The sequence below is a fragment of the Durio zibethinus genome, chromosome 16 (assembly GCF_047325235.1).
Source record: "Durio zibethinus cultivar Kanyao isolate XHJ-2024 chromosome 16, ASM4732523v1, whole genome shotgun sequence".
Classification (NCBI taxonomy): domain Eukaryota; kingdom Viridiplantae; phylum Streptophyta; class Magnoliopsida; order Malvales; family Malvaceae; genus Durio; species Durio zibethinus.
In genome coordinates this window covers 1,056,706-1,075,861 of record NC_143177.1, presented here as the reverse complement: position 1 = coordinate 1,075,861, position 19,156 = coordinate 1,056,706, and the positions used below count along the sequence as shown (strand labels likewise).

At 33.4% G+C, this 19,156-nt stretch overlaps 2 protein-coding genes, 1 non-coding gene and 1 pseudogene across 3 annotated transcripts; 2 read left to right on the top strand and 2 right to left on the bottom strand.

The window, feature by feature from the left end:
• The first annotated feature begins 3,575 nt into the window (after nucleotides 1-3,575).
• LOC111298291 (uncharacterized) lies at nucleotides 3,576-6,809 on the top strand (annotated as a pseudogene).
• A 601-nt stretch (nucleotides 6,810-7,410) lies between these two features.
• On the bottom strand, nucleotides 7,411-11,716 carry LOC111292688 (putative serine/threonine-protein phosphatase 2A regulatory subunit B'' subunit TON2). The gene is made up of 12 exons (XM_022885199.2): nucleotides 11,423-11,716; nucleotides 10,713-10,804; nucleotides 10,551-10,613; nucleotides 10,357-10,455; nucleotides 10,043-10,201; nucleotides 9,728-9,799; nucleotides 9,474-9,606; nucleotides 9,295-9,359; nucleotides 9,104-9,179; nucleotides 8,743-8,844; nucleotides 8,276-8,468; nucleotides 7,411-7,886 (listed from the first exon to the last, which is right to left on the bottom strand). Exons 1-12 carry the CDS (start codon nucleotides 11,562-11,564, stop codon nucleotides 7,649-7,651), a joined length of 1,434 nt encoding a protein of 477 aa, XP_022740934.2. The 5' UTR covers nucleotides 11,565-11,716; the 3' UTR covers nucleotides 7,411-7,648.
• LOC149514192 (small nucleolar RNA snoR104) lies at nucleotides 8,035-8,152 on the bottom strand. Its single transcript, XR_016328901.1, has one exon. It is a non-coding gene; the product is annotated as a small nucleolar RNA snoR104 (small nucleolar RNA).
• A 3,118-nt stretch (nucleotides 11,717-14,834) lies between the features above and the next one.
• On the top strand, nucleotides 14,835-17,794 carry LOC111298568 (putative serine/threonine-protein kinase PBL2). Its single transcript, XM_089745107.1, has 8 exons — nucleotides 14,835-15,236; nucleotides 15,342-15,524; nucleotides 15,626-15,858; nucleotides 16,003-16,129; nucleotides 16,203-16,274; nucleotides 16,355-16,538; nucleotides 16,631-16,766; nucleotides 17,278-17,794. Exons 2-8 carry the CDS (start codon nucleotides 15,377-15,379, stop codon nucleotides 17,527-17,529), a joined length of 1,152 nt encoding a protein of 383 aa, XP_089601233.1. The 5' UTR covers nucleotides 14,835-15,236; nucleotides 15,342-15,376; the 3' UTR covers nucleotides 17,530-17,794.
• The last annotated feature ends 1,362 nt before the right edge of the window (nucleotides 17,795-19,156 follow it).

The window sequence follows — 19,156 nt, the reverse complement described above, 5'->3', positions numbered from 1 at the left end:
TGAAGAAGACATTATACAGCTAAACTCCTTCAAACTTGTAACCTCTAAATATCAATTTTAATAACATGCGAACTGATTTAAAAGACAATTGACATATTGTCCCAAAACTTGAAAGGCTGATCCTCGAGACTTGCAAAGTTGGTTGGTTGTATGGACAAATTTGAATTGGATTTGATGGTTTGGTTCTTATTTTTGGGCTTATTTAAGAGTTGAAAAAAAGAATGCAAAGCTCATCAAGAAGACTATTGGATTGTATATGTGGCACCTTTGAGGGAATTGGAATAGCAATAATATTTGATTCATGAAAGCAAAACAGACTGTTCCTTATTATTGGGATTGCATATCTGCTTCCCATGCTTTTGAGTAGCCAGATTGAATCATCAAACGATCAAATTGTATATAGATTTATGCATGTTAGATAAGGAATGACAAATCAATAATCATGATGTTAAAGAATAATTAAAAATATTTATGGAATGTTATTGAATATGATTAAAGAACCAAGCGCATGAAAAAAATTTTGTAACCCTACCTTAAGGCGAGATTAAAATTCCTATAAAATACTGTATCTTTTTTTTTTTTTTCATGTCATTGTATTGTTATATAATTGAAAAGTGTCTAACAAATTTTAGAGAATAATTTTTTTTCTTTTTCCTGCTTTTTGGGTTTTGGATGGAGTGGAATTCCTTGTGTGGATCAGTCATTTCATTTCCAGGGACATAACTAAAGGGAGTAGGCAAATGTTATGGTCCTCCTAAAATTTTTTACCTTTCTTGTTATACAATGATTAGTCCTGTTTAATTATTATTTTGATTCTTTTTTTCTTTAAAATTATTAGTTAATCTCTCCTTCATCAATTTTCTACCGTCGTCTCTATCCATTGCTTTATTTCTTGTTCTTATATGAGAAAAAGGAGTACTAAAAAAAATGAAAGTGGGAGCAATTTGTACGTCACCAAACCCAAAGCCCTAATATGGGATGCCACGATCGGTTCTCGTATGCATGTATTTTTCTTTATCATATTTGTGCCTATATCATCACCCATGCATGCACATCCTATTTATGCATGTATCTCTCATGCATGATATATACATATATTATACTATTCATATACATTGCATACATACATATATATATAATTTATTATAAAGAGTTTGTTTTTAATACAATTAATGATAGTAAAATTTTTTAACTCCATAAATAAAATCACATGTCACACTTTTTTTATTTTTTAATATATCTTAAGAGATATATATCATTCTACTAATCCTAAAAATGAAATTTAAAAACTTAATTATCAATGAATGTGATAATTTCTCTATTATGAATATGAATATAATAATTAAATATATAACACACATGTTTTTTTATACTTTTTTTTGGAAAAAGGTATAAATTGTTAATTTTTTGCAATCGTTGAATCTTGCCATATTTGATTTATAGCATTGATATGAATAAAAAATATGCATGATTACATGCAATTGATACAAAAATGAAGAAACATGAAAACCAAAGGCATGCTATAAGCAAGCTGAAGGATCGATATGAACTCTATATGCATGCATGCACGGCTTATTGATACGCACGTAAGGAGACATATTAGGTCAAGTAATAATACGACCCTACAAAATTTTGGTCACTGGCCTCCCATTGAGCCGATTATGGGATTGTGCTTTTATATCTAAGTTTTGTATAATTTATAGTATCTATGTTTCTTAGGTTATGGTTTGCCTGGAAACATTAGCCTAACATGAAAATTACTTATCATAAAATATATATATATTTTTGCATGATATATACATATACTTTTGCCATTATAATAAAACAAACAAGATTCCAATTAGTGATGAAGAAAAAAGTTGAGAAAAAATGTGCAAAAATTTTTGAATTATTTTATGATGATGAGATTTTTCTAAAGATAGACATATATATATTTATATATATATGATCCAGAGTATGTGAGAAATTAAGTGTCTTTAATTCTAATGAATGTTGTATAAAGAAAATGTGTTAGAATAATGAATAACGAGTTTAGTTTAGTTAGTTCATAAAATTATTTTTAAAAATTAATATTTAAATTTAAAATTTAATTTTTAGTATGTGTAACTTTTTTTTATCCCTAAATTACGATACTTTTTGTTAAAAAAAATTGTGTCAATATTATTTTTTTCTCGCGCTTTCTTTTTCAAATAATTTTTTTGTTTTTTTTTTTTTTAATTATGAACTATGGGTTTTTATCTTATAATAAAGCAACGACAATAAAAAAACAAAACAAACAAATAATGAAAGGTCTCAATTGGATAAATCCATCCAACTTCTCTCTCCAACTCACCAAATGCCTCCATGATAACAGCACCCCAACATTAAACTCTCCTCCTATATATATATATATATATATAAATACCAAAGCAAAAATAGAGATCATCTAGTTTATTTCAAACACACATACATATATCATTACAGAGTGAAAGAGTTTGAATTTTTCTATCTAATTCAATCGTTCAAAAAAGTTTCTAGTAAATTTATCGGGCGACTAAAAATTATATTTGTATGTATCAAAATGCCTGGATTATTATTTTATACATTCACTGGACAATAGTGAATGAGGAAGTAACACGTGCTGTGATTAGTTGGAAGGAAAGATTTGAATCCTCTGTAGCAGGCAGCAGCAGGGCAGACTGAAGACAGAGCGACCCCAGTAATGGATCCCACTGCTGCTCGCAATAATTGATTGACAGGTCTCGACTATCAAAAACTACACTAAACAACAAAAAGGACACGTAACTTTTTAACGTTGGACTCGTCCTTTTTCTTTCTGATACAGAAAGTTATTACTTACCCAGTGGTTATTTTTCCATGTTATTTCACCCTTCTTCTGTCGCTCTCAACAGTGGTACTGCTAGTATTACCGTTTCACGCTTTGGATATGCCAACGATCGGTTTCGATCAAATTTTTCTTTGTCTTGAATTTAATTTTATATTTATAATATATCAATTTAAATTTGGATGAAATAATTTTTTTTATATTTTAATTTGATTCGATTTGATATTATATAAAATTATATTTAATTTAATTAAAATTAAAATTAATAAAATATTAGTTTTTAATATAAATATAAAATATATGAATTTAAAATTAAATAAATAATTAAAAATAATTATATATATCATATTAGATTTAAATGTGTAATTAATCGAATTCGAATCGATATAATGTTAAACTTAAGCTTGAGCTCGAACTCGACTCCAAATTCAAGATTTAAAATTTGATTCAAATTTGATCGAATTTTTGTTAATTCAAATTCAATTCAAGATAAAAATCAAATTATTCAAGCTCGATCGATTAGATTTAATTAACATGTAAAAATAAATTTGATTTTTATATTCAATAAAGGTTTAATTATTTATATTCAAATTCGAACTCGAATTTGAGATATTTTATTCATTAAAATAATTAAAATATATTAAAATATAAAAACTCGATTAGATTCGACGAGTAACTCAACCTGGGTATAAGACTTATACCCCTATGTTGTTGATGTGGCTTTGCTGATAGAGAAAACCGGCTCTTATCTATGCATCATAAGGCTAAATTCCTGATGCAAGAAGCTTCTAATAAAAGAGTGGTTTTGTGTAACTGTACGGGGGAACAAGACCATCTCTAAGATCCAATCATGTGGCAACTCTTTATGATGATAAAACTCTTTCCATCTTTGGTGGAGCATCAAAGTCCAGGACATTGAATGACTTATACTCACTTGACTTTGAAACAGTGTGTAAAACCTTAGCCATCTTGCATGTTTAAGTTAGCAGATTATGTGGTTGAACGATGTCATTGCTTTGTATTTTTCTATTAGCTTATAATGGTTCTTTTACAATTACGTTTCCTCAGATGATATGGTCAAGAATACGGGGTTTTCATCCATCACCAAGAGCTGTTTGCTGTGGAGTTCTATGCAGAACAAAATGGTACATAGCAGGAGGTGGAAGTAGGAAAAAAGGTATGCCTCATACCAGTAAGCATGTACTAGCTCTTGAAACTATCTATAAGCTTCGATGAAAAAAGCATCACATGTGAAATAGTTGGGCCTGTAACTTTCTTATATCGTATTCTTGTTTCAGCTTTAAGCCAATTGCTACCATCTTCTTGACTCCTTTGTGTGTGTCCATGCACTAGTCTGTGAGTGTGTACTAACCATATTATGCTATGATTGGTACAAATGAGTTAAAGCATGCAGCATCTATGTTTTTGTTTGGGGTCTTCACTTTTTGCTTGCATGAGGGAAGGGGGGGGGGGGGGGGGGGGGAGTGCGGCGGTCGTAAATAATGAAAAGAAAAAAGGAGTGGCTGGTGAATTTACTTCTTTGGAAATCAAGTTCCATTTCATAAATTTAATTGAATATATCACCTATGAGTCTATGACCATGCGTACATCAAGCAATCTATTTTTCACTTTTGTTTACTGTATTACTGTTATTGCATTCATTTCTACTTTTTTTTTTATTTGCCCTTACATATTTGATTCTGAAATGTTTACAGGACATACAGAGACTTTCATATGTTTTAAAGTCTGAGTGGTCTGTGGCCATTGCATCACTTCCATCTTCGATCACCAGGAACAAGGTCAACATGCTGAATTTGTCCTTTTGCATGAAGGGTGTGATTCTTTAAATGATTAGATACCCTCATACTGCATAATGTGAATTATACATAACTGGAATTCCTGTATGCTTTCTTTTTGGTAAAAGATTGTAAAATTGACTGATAGAGTCGATCATCCAGTTTTCTGGTTGGTCTTGGATTTGAAGTTAAAATAAGAAAATTCTTATAAGATTTTGTTTAAGCACAATGTAATCACTATTTACTAGTGAGCATTCCTTAATAAAAGGTACCTCTCTTTGGTTATGAGACATGGAGGCCTAATGTTCTTAAGATAGTTATTCTTGCAGGGATTTAGCCTAGTACTCGTGCAGCTCAAGGATAAGGATTTTCTTGTTGCATTCGGTGGATGCAGAAAGGAGCCATCAAATCAGGTTGAAGTTTGAATTCGTATATTTAGAATGATCAGAATGTGTTTAAATTGTAATTCCTTCTTTTTCTGTTTCACAGGTTGAAGTACTGATCATCGAGAAGAATGAATCATCCACGGGACGGCAATCTACTCCTGGTAAATCTGTGAGGCAAATGCAGTTTGGAAAACGTTCATCAACCGCAGGGTCTGCTAGTCAACCTATTAACGGCTGTTCCCAACTTTTAGTTGATTCTGCTGCTAGACAAAACCTAGATTCTATAATTGAAAATGGTTCGGCTAGGAGATCGTTGTCAGAGTTGTCTCTTGGGGAACAAAATCCTCTTTCTGGAAATATCTCACTACGGAAGCAATTACATAATGAGGAAGAATACATCACAACTGTTAGAGTAACAAAGAGTTCAGAGGACATAAGTTCTATTCTGCGTGTAATTGTAGAAGCTTCATTTAATTAACTATTGCCATCAAGATGATTAACATCCTATAATGTCTTCTCAAATTTGAAATGGCATCTACTTTGCCATTGAAATATTCCATTAACATAACACATTTTTGTTGTTTTAGGCAAAGGAAGGAATTCAGATTAATGCTCCTGGAACCAAAATCAGTTCTCACAAATCATTCCTATTTGAATCTACAAGTTCAAATCCCGGGGCTGCAGGGATCGCAATTGTACTAGTTGATAATGATAATTTTGTATTTCCAGAAGTGGTTGATAAACCAGGAGCCCTATCAGCTCCTTCAAGCATATGTCAATTTTATGAGACAAGAATTGCTGCCCTAAGTAGAAAAAATGGTATTTTAGAAGTACAGTTGGCAGCTGCATTGACAAGCCGAGACACCGCGGAGAGAGCTTTAGCTTCTGCTCTCAAGAGTAAAGAGGAGATGGAGAAAAGATTTGCAGACACAATGAAGGAGATGGAATTGCTAAAAGAGAAACTAGCTGGTATAGAGCTCGCACAAGAAGAGGCCAACAGCTTATCTAACATGGTACACTCAGACGATGTAAGACTTGAACATGATGTGGCTTTCCTTAAGGCTGTTTTTGATGATACTCAAAAGGTATTGGTTTTGTTGCCTTGTGCATTTGGGATTGTAAAGCATTTTTGAAGAGTGCCTGATTCTAAATTTAGTTTAGGGCTGCACTCAACCAGAGGAGTCCTTACAGGAGAGAGGGCCAGAGCATTCCAACTAGAGGTGTGGCTTTGAACCAAATTCTTTTATATAAATGGGAAATGAAATAAAGATAAATGCGCTGTGATTGCGGCTTTAGTTAGTCTTAACAAGGGTTGTGTGTTGGCATGTATGCTTGGATGCATGCGTTTGTCAAACCTGATGAGCATCAATTCAATTCATAGTTTTTGGCCAATATATGAAAGCTCATTAGTTTCTTCATCAATATTGCATCTCGCATCTCTTTTTCCGTGTATGCTGCAATTCACCTAATATTGCAATGCAGGTTGAAGTTTTCCAGCTCAAACAAAGGTTGCAATCCATGGAGAACCGACACCCACTCCTAGGAAACCTTTCAATGTAGTGTCAAAATGAATCTAAGGTCATCCGCATAACTATTCGGCCTATAAGATGCGTGGAATGAGGAACGCTTTGAATAAACAATTGTTCAACCTGCCTGGAATTGAGCCTGTTCTGCTGTACTAAGCATGGTGATTCGCATTCTGTTGGTAATTTGCTTTGTACATATGCATATCAACCACTTGTCACATGCTTACTCGGATGTAATACCTAGCTTCTATTTCAAAGAGCTATAGCATTGCTTTGATCTCGGGGGGATTCTGTGAGGAACTACGAGTAAGGTTGCAGTTGGAACCTAACTGCATACCTGCATTATGTTCGAGTCAATTGACGATGGCAGATCAAATGAGGGGAGCCTGCTGCTGCTGCTGCTGCTGAAGAGTTTTAGCCTGTCTCTCTTTCAAACAATGCAAATGGATGTTTGATTTGCCTTAGAATTTGTTGTGCGCATATTTTAATGCCATGATCATATATGTACATTGTACTCGTTTTATTCGAACCATAACCTTTAAAAAAAAAAGTCAAAATTCTACTTGAAGACATCTATGCATGGCATACATAATTTTCATGCAAGTCATTTTTTCAAGCAAAATTGGGGCTTAAGAGATCAGTTCCGTCAGAGCTTTCTAAAGTAGACAGTTGTCTAGCATGGGCCTTCGTTTGAACTTCCCAAGTGGTGGTATTCACAATGTTCTGATGATGGCTACGCTATCACTTGCCTAAGCAATCATGTAACAAGACTTGGCTTGGTGAGTGAGGGATTACTCAAGTTTCTGAATATATGATTTACCTGAGAAAAAAAAAATGCTCAGTACAATCATTTTGCTTGAAGTTGATAACGAAGAAGCTGGAGAGCAGATGAGAAGGTTTGTCTATTTGAATAACGTTTGTCAGAGATTGGTGCCAGCCAACAGATTCAGGTAAGCATTTGAATCGAATTTCATCAGCTTTTTAGTACACTTTAAGATCATACATCTTGGAATAGGCAGCAATGCAACAAAATAACACATCTTGCAAGAACTACGGGTGCCTTTCACAAACAAGTTTTTGTTAGTATAAGCAGCATTTTGATCAGACATGCAATCATCATTCTTCCTCTGGCTCTTCTTCTTCTTGGAGAAGATTTTCCCTATTGTCATGAGCCCAAAATCCCCGCACATCTATGAGCATGCTGGCCACAGTACCACCCTGTTTACAAGCTAGGAGGTCAGCCAGTGTAATGCTCAGCGGATCAACTGGCTTGACCATATCCCATATTTCATCCCTCACATCTTCTATACACAATTCATAGTTGCCCCCTTCAATCCATTTCTGGTGTACATCTCTGTGTCAAGATTAGAATGAGAAATTCTTTCAGCTGATGTAATTCTTATAAAGGTGGAAAATGTTAAAATAAATCAGTAATCCTAGGTCAATGAGAACTCGTAGTAAAGATCAGAATTGGATTCCAAGTCTAATCTATGGTTTATCATACATGTCTCTTGAGATATGAGACTTGCAGAAACTTGCTCAAGTACTGCAAGCAGGAAATTACAGAATTTTCTGTAGGAAGATTGTATCAGGAAACATCTCATCTCTTTGATGGTCCCCTTCTTCACTTCCATGTTTCAAGATAAGTTTGATAGCTCAGGAGAGGAAATAAAACTCAAGCTCATATCAACAGCTCAAAGCCCATAATAAAGACTGGAACCAAAATAGTTAAAAGAGAATCACCTGAAAAGAGAATGAATATCTGCTGTCGTGAGGAATCCCCTACCATGAAGATCGAGACAACGAAATAAATAGGTTAATCCTTCTGGAGTGTCTTTGTTCTCAAGGGCCAGAACAAAGTCAAGAAAACTTTCAAAATCCATCTCTCGATTATTGCTGGCACCAGTTTTGCCACGGCGGACATGCTCATCAAATACTATTGGAAACATAAGAAATTTAAAAAATGAGTAGGAAAATTCAAAACGAAATCTAGAATAACAGAAAGGATACAACTTCTAAATGACACCAGAAAGATTGAAACTCAATGAGGCTTCTGACTAAAGATGATATATGATGGGCTTACTGAACATCCCGAAGTTCAATTAATTTTTGTTTCACATGGCAGCTTTTAAAGTAACAACTATGCATTAGAATCAAACATAAGAAATCCTGGTATACTTCGAAAAATAAACAATAGCGTTATATCCTACCTCTTTCGATGAAAATTTCAGTTAGAGTTCCATCTGCATATTCTTTAAGCTCCTGCTTACTCAGTGTTCCATTCATATCTTTATCAAGGGCAAGAAACATATCTACAGAAGAATCAATATGCAGTTAGTAAATTATTACATAGTACTTTCCTCTCATATATTATTAATTATTTCATGCTTGAGCAGTTTCCAAACAGCGAAAAAGAAACTTTATTTCAAAGAATGGGAGGAGTAAGAAGTTGCAGTTTATGATCCACTATACCATTAGAGGTTGTTGTATATGTTCAAAAGAGAAGAAAAACTAAAATAATAAAGATAGAGGACAATTTATACCAAAACTGAAAGTGTCCAAAGTACTCACCACATATGCGTTGTGCAGATGTCAAGGAAAACCAATTTTCAGCTTGCTCAGTGTCAGTGACTTCTTCCTCACTTTCCTAAACAGAAGTTTAAAGAGGGAAAAGCAAAAAGTCAAAATAAGAAATATATTTGTCAAACCTAAGTAAAAAAGGACAGTATATCATCGAGACAAATTAATCAATAATGTAGTACCTGATGTAGTTCCATTAATTCCTGGAGACAGTTGCTAAGCAGCACCTTTTTTATGCAGGCTTTTCCTGCAAGAAATACTAAATGTTAACTATTTTAACAGTGTAATGGAAGCACTAAAACTAGTTATAGTTGATAAGTTATCAACTCTATGTTGGTAAGCAAATTTTGGTCATGCAGACCTCGTCTATGAGGATCGCAAAAGAAAAAGAACTTGTGTGCAGCTATGCGACAGTACATTTGAACAAAGGCTTCAGGCATATCCCGTAGTTGTGCCAGGTTAGGAATAAGACCACGAATATAGGCCTCCATTTCCTGTACAATAGCAAAGTAATTATAGTTCTCACACATGAGAAATGCTGAAAAACAACCTGATGTTGGAGTGGCAGTCAATCCGAACATAGATCACACGGTAAAAAGATCATTAAATCCTTACATGAGGTTGCAAGAAACCATCTGAATCCTTATCAAGCTCACTCATATCTATTCTGGCCTGTGTAAGAGAAACCTGAAGAACAGTGAACAATAAGCAACAGTCAAGGAACAACTTCCTCAATAAGAATAAATTAAAAAGCAAAAACAGATGATATCTAGGTTTATTCGAACATCAATATTTTAGGGCTGACATATTTAGTTAACAAAGCAACAATCCATAGGAGACAGATCCTATGACTTGCAAATAGTTAAGAAAGATTGGAAAGTATGATAAAAATTAGTAACATTTTTAAATATTAAAGAAATAAATACTCACTGTGCGCATCACATAAAGATAGAAGGGCAAAATAGCTATTCTTCCTGACTCATCTTTCTCAAACTTCATAAAGTTTGATGGGCTGAAGAAGCGTCTACATTTTGGACCTATTTGTTCTGTACATACGGTGGCAATGTGGCAAAAATCTTCATAGTTCATCTGCAAGTCCAAAATATGAGTCAGGCTGTGAACACAGACAGCCGAGACAAGGATAATGTCACAACTGTGAACAAAAGTAAAAGTAGCTCAGCATTTCCAATTCCCTATGGCAATTCATTGAACTGGAGGAGATTATGATAACTGAGAACATAGACCTTTTCAGCACCAGTGGCATCATCAATCACACAATTTTCTCTCAAGCAAACCCACATGGCATCCAGATCATCAGCATTTAGCAAAAGATCAGATTGCTTCTGCAATAAAGAAATAAGAATGTGAGCAATGATTAAATTGGACCACTAGATGGTTAGGAACTAAAACAAACCGTCAAAGAAAGAACCAATTCTACCTTTAAGAATCGATATTTTGCTAGCCTCTGAACCCTATGACTGATGGATCCTTCTTCAGGCTTCTGAACCAAAAGAAAACAGAAATAAAGAAAAAGAATAATGAGTTCGTGATAATTGGGAATTGAAGAACAATAAAAAGAACAGATAATTTTAGTACATGCCTTCTTATAGAAACTTGGTATTGTACCAGCTTCAGCACTTTTCTGCTGCTTATCTTTGAATATATCAAGCAAGATCCTCTTTGTCTCAAGCTCTGCAAAGGTTAGAAACAACGATACAATATCAGAATTGCTAATGAGGAAACAAACATAGACTTCAACAGTAAAATAAAATTATTACAACCACATTTCAACCATAAACGCAAACATGTCCGCAGGCAAGCATCAGAGACCAATGCATATAGCAATTGAAGTATTAGCAAGTAAGATTGCCCTACTACAAAGCTTGTAACAAGAAAAGACCTAATCCCATAATCTTTACCAAAGACATAAGCTTGAATCAAGAACTATAACTGGAATTCAAATCCCATTCATTCTTTATCTTTGCCTATCAATTCAGACTCAAAATAACCTAGCTAACCGGTTTATTACTTCTCAGACTAACCACCAGGCCTAACCAAGTATGCAAAATTATAACATTTTAAGCACCAATTAAACACATTATAGTAAGAAAGACACTCAAAATTATAGTCTTAACCCAAATTAATCACAATTACGCAAAATATCAAATACTTTATACACCATAACTATACATTTCACCAAAAGATAGAAACTTTGAATGTAGATTTTGAAATGTAAGAATAAAAATAATAAAAGAATAGAATTCTGGATAGGTTATAAAGAAATGGAGGGGAGAGAGAAGAGAAACGGACCCATTAGTGCTTCGGATCCGAGTCCGGCACCGGAACCGATGTAGCGGCGAAGATTTCGGACCCACAGCATCGACGAAGCAGGCGTGATCTTCCGTTGCGTGGCAGCCTCCTGGCTCTCACCATCACTGGATCCACTGTACATGGCCGAGTCGCACCGATCTGGCAGTCCGAATCGACTCGCACCAGTTCGATTTTCGATGTAAATTTCTAACTCTCCGGATAAAAGACCCTACAGATTAAGCTCCAAAACCCTAGCTCCTCAGTTTCCCTGATCTGTGTAAAAACGATTGCTTTAGTTGAGAAAAGCGCTTCCTTTTGCTATATATCTTTTTTAAAGAAGATTTTGCAAGAGAGTCCTTTAACTTTTTTAGCTATATAAATTTTGCCCATAAGTTTCTGAAATACTGCTATTTGCCCCTAAGTTTCTATTTTGTAGTATTTTAATGAGTTTAACAAATTTATAAATATATTTGTCTGACAAAGTCTAAAAAAAAAAAAAAACCTTCTTGAAAGAAAAATAATTATAATTGAAATAAATTTTGATTAGTAAAAATAATTAAGAGATTTACTATGAATTTATATCTAAGAAAAAAAATTAAATAAATATATTGTAATTTAAATAATTGAGAGATTTACTATGAATTTATATCTAAGAAAAAAATTAAATAAATTATTTTTCTTTTTATTTGAAATTATCGGATTTTAAACTCCGATTAAAAATTAAAATTTTAATATTTTATTAATAAATTATATGACAATTGACGAATTATTTTTTTTAATGATAATTAAAGAAGAGCAACTCTAAATAGAAGAGATAATGAATAACACAAAGAATAGTAGTTGCCATTTGCTTTTTTCTTAACAGCCAAATGACCTAACCAATTCATTGAAAGATTGATTGTCACTCCAACTCAAATTATTTTTGTAAACAAATTGGTCTGTTAGTTTTCTTTGGTACATATTTTAAATAATAAAAAATAAAACAGTTAAAAAAAATAAAAACATCTATCAATTGAATTTTGATGTTATTATTATTATTATTTAAAAAAAATTGCAAGACATAAGACATAAATTCTAAATCAATTGAAAATCCCCTAATCAAAGTAATGAATTAATTATCTGAATTAAATTATGAATTTGAAAATTATTTTTTTATTAATATTTTTTAATAGATGTTATAAAATATTGAGAATGGTATTTTTGGTGAAACATGTTGAGATGAAATGATGTGATGTAGCAATCAAAATTGTAGAAAGTTTGGAAGGAAAAGATTAGGCTTAGCAATTTGTATATTTATATCGTGTAAAATATTAAAATTTATATATTTGTGTTATGTTATATATAAAAATTATATATTATAATTTATATCGATAAATATAATTTTTTTTTATTTTATTAAATTTATATATAATTATTATTATAATTTTAAATCATATTATTTTTATATTTTATTTTTATATCATATTCGTGTTTATTATTATATCATATTTTAAATTATCATGTCTATAAAAAATACTCTTATCAAGGTGAGGTGGATTGAAAGCTCCATCATTTAAAGGCAAATCCAAGTCCCATTGGATTTTGTTATAAAATGCAGACAATTCATAAGAGAATTTGTTTTTCTTCTAGCTTCTAGTGAAGGATCAAGGAAATATTTGGTTTTTAAAACCTTTATATGATACATAAATTCATTTATTAACAATAGTACCTTGGAAAATGATTTCCACTTGTCTTCAATCAACAACGGAAAAAAATCTATTTTTATTTTAATGTTGTGTTTATAATAATATGTTAATTTTTATATTTTATATAATTTTAATATAAAATAAATATACGAATGGTCGTATCTATATGATTAATTGTTAAGTAATAATAGTGTTTTAAAAAAAAATTATATTTTTAAATTTATAGTATTATGATATTTTTAAAATTATTTAAATATATTAAAAATTATCAAAAATAAAATTTTAAAAAATAATAAATTGTACAAAATCAAACTGATAGAATTTAATTTAGATCGGATTAATTTAAAAAAAAATTTTTAATTTGAATCGAATTTTGAAAAGTTATAATATTATATATTATTTAAAAAGATTAGATTCCAACTGTTACCATTCTTAATTCAAATTCAATCTTGAATATGAAGGATTTTTTTTTCTTCCTTGACAAGAAATGAAAAGAAACGTTACAACTGAATCAAAGACCATATACACTGAGAGAATACTTACGTCATGCATGGTTTACCATGACAATTTAAGGACCACATGAAACAGAATCCAATATTGTTGGTCTTGACTTATTCATCATGTAGCTATATTAAAGAACCATACCTAAAATGGTCCCATAGTTGAAGATCTTATTGACATCCAAGACATATATATATATATATATATATATAATGTTCACTGCTCATGAGAAAAATGTTATGCATTAATCATTTAGTCAAATGTTCGGAGATCTCATTTTTTTTAATCTTGATCGCCTTTTGATCTGTTAGGGTTCATTATAGTAAAGAAAACAAGGAAAAGAGTTCATACCAAAAGAAAAAGGACCACGCATGAAGTTAAAAGAATACAAATCAATCTTTGTATGAGAAAATCTACCATTGCTAGCAAAACTTCCCTCTGTGATTTTCTCCATAGTTTATAACTGACATTGGCCTACTGTACTCAGCTTAAAAACCTACAGAAACAGACAATTTCATTCTACCTATCTGCATATGCTTTCCAACCTAACACAAGACACAACAAATAAATGAAAGAGAACAAAATAAATAAATAAGAGAGAGAGCCTTCTACAGCTCTAAACCTTCCCCACCTTTTGATCATGGCTCAACCATATGCACGAGAAAATAAATACATAAAAATGCAGTCAGAGAGAGAGGGACAATCAGATTAACTGGTTTTGCCACAGTTGCTAATGTTCAGTCTTAAGAAATAAAATCCAGAGAATATCCAGGCATGGAAACTGAGAGCCTGTTATACTAGCTGTGCTAATGTCTTGCTTCTGCAAATGTAAATGGCCCCATCTATGAAAGAGGCCCATCTATCTCTACTAAAACAGGTATCCCCTCTTTCCTTTCCAGATCAGATGACAGAAAAGAGAAAGTTAAGAGTTAATTCAGGGAAGAGACTTGAATTTGATAGACTGATAACTACCTTTTTTTCTTTTGATCCCCCTTCAATAATTATGTCTTCCTGTGCCTGTCTAGTTATAGTGACTTTCTTACCTGTCCACATCCACTTTGTAAAATCAAAATATTTACAGTTTATTTTAACATTTAACACCCCACATGGGCATTAATTTTACTCAAACACTATTGGTTCAGCTCTTTGCACTAGGTTTGAGCCATAGAGTCTGAGTGCTATAAGAATCAATGCCAAATATATACCAACAATAAGTCTATCAGCATTAAGTGTATAGGGCAATAACTTCATGTTTGAGCTTTTATATTTGTTGTCAGGATCACCTTCCACTCCCACAAAAGCAAATAGGAAAAAGTAAAGGGTTTTTAAGGATAGGATAGTCTTCAGTGACATGGTGTCTACATTGTCACTTTGATGAGATGCTTAACATTGGACGGCAATGTGGGGTACTCTGGCAAGCAAATAAGTTGTATTATGGTCTCTTATTCATATTTCAGCAGCGTTGAACCTTACCAAACATCAGTTTCCCAAGTTTTTACTTAAGATCAGCTAGTTTGCTTTCTTAATACTTGTCGGCTCCAAAAGTACTAGGAGGCAATGCTCAAATGCTTATGTAAATAAAGGAAGTTCAGTCATCGGGACCACTTGATCTCTGGTTGCTGTTGCAGGTAATGAATGTTGAATTCCTAAATCTGAAAGATAGTCTTCAGTTTGACAAGTCTATAATTGGATTATTTGTGTTATTCTACATTTATAATTCTATGGTTCTTCAGCCTTACAGATTCAATGATCAAGTCAAGTACAGTAGATGTCAAAGATTGCAACTATAGTCGGAGAAGCTGCAGGGGCGCTTGTCTTTGTGGCTGTCGTCATGGGGTTCTTTTGGTTTTACAAGTCATGTAAGAACCTTTTCAGTAGAACTTCAGAGACAGGCTCCTCCGATCCTTCTGCATTAAGTAAGGTTTCATTGCAGCAAACTCGGAAAAAAAAATTAGTATAGCAATTCATGCTAAAGTTTTTGAGTTGATACTTACTAACTACAGCTCCAACATTGCAGTGGATTGGAATAGAGGAGCTGGACCCAGTTCGGCCGCTGGCCAGTCTTTATTTGGACCTCAAGGAGCAAGGCAGTTCATACTGGAAGAGTTGGAACAAGCAACCAAACAATTTGCTGACAGTAATCTCATTGGATGTGGAAGTTTCGGTCCGGTATATAAGGGTTGGATTCATGACATTGTTGTGGCTATCAAAAGACATCCCGGTGCTCCTCGACAGGAGTTTGTTGCAGGGGTATAACCAGTTCTGACTTACATAGTTTATGTCTGATAGATATCTGTGTCAAGTGCATTTCAAATCGGAAATCCTCTCACCCTCTCTCAAATGCTTTAACTTTATCACTTGGTTCATTATGTCAACACTTAGAGTGTCAAACAGGTAATGTATTTGTCAGAGATTCGACATCGAAATTTGGTTACTCTTCTAGGCTACTGCCAAGAGAATGGATCTCAAATGTTGGTCTATGAATATCTACCTAGCGGCAGCATTTGCAATCATCTATATGGTATGAATCATTAACAACATAGATTTTTTATGATCATCAATGCAAGAGTTCACATCCATCTGTTGTTTGACAGATACCAGAAGACAGGCTCCAACTAGACTAGAGTTCAAGCAGAGGATATCAATAGCTCTGGGGGCAGCTAGAGGTGAATCTAAAAGAAACTGATGAAGGAATGCCAAAATAATACAAGTTTCAAATTGAGGGAATTATGTTTATTGAATGCAGGTTTAAGCCATTTGCATGGCCTGAAACCTCCCTTGATACACAAGAACTTCAAAACAGCCAATGTCTTGGTTGATGAGGACTTCATTGCTAAGGTTGCAGATGCAGGGGTCTCAATGTTACTTGAAAAGATAGAAGAAGCATGTCCATCTTACACGTCTAGCATCAATGTTTTCCGAGATCCAGAGTAAATTGATTTCTTCTGATGGCATTTTTGTTACTGTTGAGGAAACAATAGCCCTCACCTTTACTTAGTTTATCCTGTGCATCAATGTCCAGGGTGGAAGCATCAGGGACCTTCACAGAAATGAATGATGTCTACAGCTTTGGGGTGTTTCTTTTGGAGCTCATAACTGGACAGGAGGAGGCTGTGCTTATCAATTACCTAGGATCCAATGAGAGCTTAATTCAATGGGTAACCACACTAGTCCCTTGGTTTACTGGAAGAACTTTCATTCATTTGGATTCACACTAACAGATCTTTGGAGAGATTTGGTGGGCTCTACTTTGTTTATGAATTTGAAGGACGCTGCTTTCTAGTTCCTTCAAATGCTGGACTAGTTTTAGAACAGCCAATTTGTGTATCCATGTATGTGTATTTCATGTTTAGTTCATATAAAACACGAAAAATTACAATGTCACAATTCGTGTTAGATAAGCCAAACACAACACACATATTTCGTTTTCATCAAACCCATATATGGTTTTGGATAAAATTTTAAACCATGTCAGTTTGGTGTCTTTTTTATATCATTTTCGTATCGTATTTAAAATTGCCAGATCTAACTAGTTTTTATCATCCATTAAGGAGTTAACCAGAGGTTATCTCATATTTGGTCCTAATGGCTTTTGTTTACTCTTACTTTTAAGCATTCATACCTCATGCTTGAAACTTCTGTCCGACTGCTTTCACTGACTTATTGAAGGTACAATCACGGCTGAATTCCAATGAATTTGTGGACCAGCGGCTAGTTGGAAGCTTCACTATGGATGGCTTCAGGGATTTGATCAGGCTGACACTAAAATGCATGAGTTTTCCTGGAAAGAGGCGGCCGAATATGAACAAGGTTGTGGTTGAGCTAGAACGGATCCATGAAAAAGAGATGGAACTGACTACAGTCATGGGTGAGGGTTCTGCAAAAATTACTCTTGGCAGTGAGCTATTTGCTTCAAAATAAAGAGAGGATTCCAATGGCATTTGTTAAGCTTGGCCAAGCTTAGGCTTACAAAAAAACATCTTGAACTGTTTATAAGGTAATGAGAGATAGAGAATGGGGGGTGGGGATGGGGGTGGTCAAGCTGCTGTAAAGTAATGGAAATGTAATTATGGATTTGATTCTTCAAACGATGCATAACAAAAACCGTAATATTAATATATCAAGCATCTATGAACTTTTCTTCTGAAATTTTTTCCTTTAAGTAAAGATCTGCACCCAACTTATAAAGTGTATTAGGGCTATTATTAATATATATTATGACGATCTTCAGAATATCACGATGTGAGATTAGGACGATATGGTTTACTACACAAGTCAATTACCAGAATCATGATAGGAATCAATACAAGCTAAAAGCATGAAACCGACCAACCAATAGATTCATAGAATTTTATGTAGGAAACTCTGCATAGTGATCATAATCAGCAACAAGAGATAGCTTCCGTATTGTAGATTGAAATCTCATTATAATGTCTTGAACACTCTGCCAGCTTGGTCTTTGTTTTGGGCATCAATGCCTATAAAATCTCCAGGCTATACTACATTTGCAACAGTTTCTTCCCCTTGCTCCAGCATCTGTAAGAGAAGCACTTGCCAACAGCAGGTAATTAAGCTCTTTGAACCAATAAAAGGAAAAACATGACAGTGTCAAATGTTGGATATACTCGTATAGGAACATTAAGAAGCTGATCAGAAAGGTCAAAGTTCCAAAAAAGGGACCAAAAATTCTCACTGACTGAATAAGGAACAACTAAATCATGAATAGTAAGTAAATGTTTTCATTTATGTCATGTCTATACATTTTTCAAAGCTATTCATGCCATACAACTCTACTTTTCATTTAGATCAGTGCCCGAGAAGAATGTTAAATTCCTTCAGTCTGAAAGGCCTGCACCAGAGGGACCCTAGCAAATAAAGGTGAACTGAATGATGCTTATATGCCTCTGCCCGTCTCATATTGTTAAAAACGATTATGATGCACAAAGATCAAAGTGATAAGGCCAATGATTATGACAAACCTTCCCCCCCACCTTTCATTTCATTTGTAAGCTTGGGAACATGAGGTCAGATCCTTCAGATCCACTTCATGATACATCATTAATCAATTATGCAGTTTTAGGTGAAAGAAGAAAAGATGCTTTTCTTCCTGTGAGTGAAAGGTAAAGGTAAATAAGCAGAACTTGAGCTAATTCTCTAATATATAGTAGTAACAGATTGATAATGAAAGCATTGATTGGATATAATGTAACACTCCAATCCCACACGAGATATTTGGAGGATTTGCTATGATATAAAAGTAGAGACTTACACTTATACTTATGAGGCATTTTTTGTGAAACAAAACCGTAAAACTTTCGGATCAAATTTGATAATAACTCGTAGAATAAATGCGGTTTTCAGATATAATGATTTTGAAAGTAAATGCTGCCATAACCGTCTCAATCTTCAGCCAAAAACACAAAACTGTTGATTCTGCATCTTAGACCAAATACACTATAATCACACTATAGAATCACTATATTGGCAAAGCTTTTATTAAAAATTTTTTTATGACTTTGAAATCAATGTTCTGAATTGCTAATCAATT

What these genes read in the sequence shown, in the direction of transcription:
- LOC111292688 (XM_022885199.2), bottom strand. Translation starts at nt 11,564, where the DNA reads ATGTACAGTGGATCCAGTGATGGTGAGAGCCAGGAGGCTGCCACGCAA. An exon ending in TACCAAGTTTCTATAAGAAG is followed by an intron (nt 10,614 to 10,712) that starts GCATGTACTAAA and finishes CTTTTGGTTCAG; the next exon opens with AAGCCTGAAGAAGGATCCAT. An exon ending in CAAAATATCGATTCTTAAAG is followed by an intron (nt 10,456 to 10,550) that starts GTAGAATTGGTT and finishes TCTTTATTGCAG; the next exon opens with AAGCAATCTGATCTTTTGCT.
- LOC111298568 (XM_089745107.1), top strand. Translation starts at nt 15,377, where the DNA reads ATGTCAAAGATTGCAACTATAGTCGGAGAAGCTGCAGGGGCGCTTGTC. An exon ending in CTCCGATCCTTCTGCATTAA is followed by an intron (nt 15,525 to 15,625) that starts GTAAGGTTTCAT and finishes CCAACATTGCAG; the next exon opens with TGGATTGGAATAGAGGAGCT. An exon ending in ATGAGAGCTTAATTCAATGG is followed by an intron (nt 16,767 to 17,277) that starts GTAACCACACTA and finishes GACTTATTGAAG; the next exon opens with GTACAATCACGGCTGAATTC.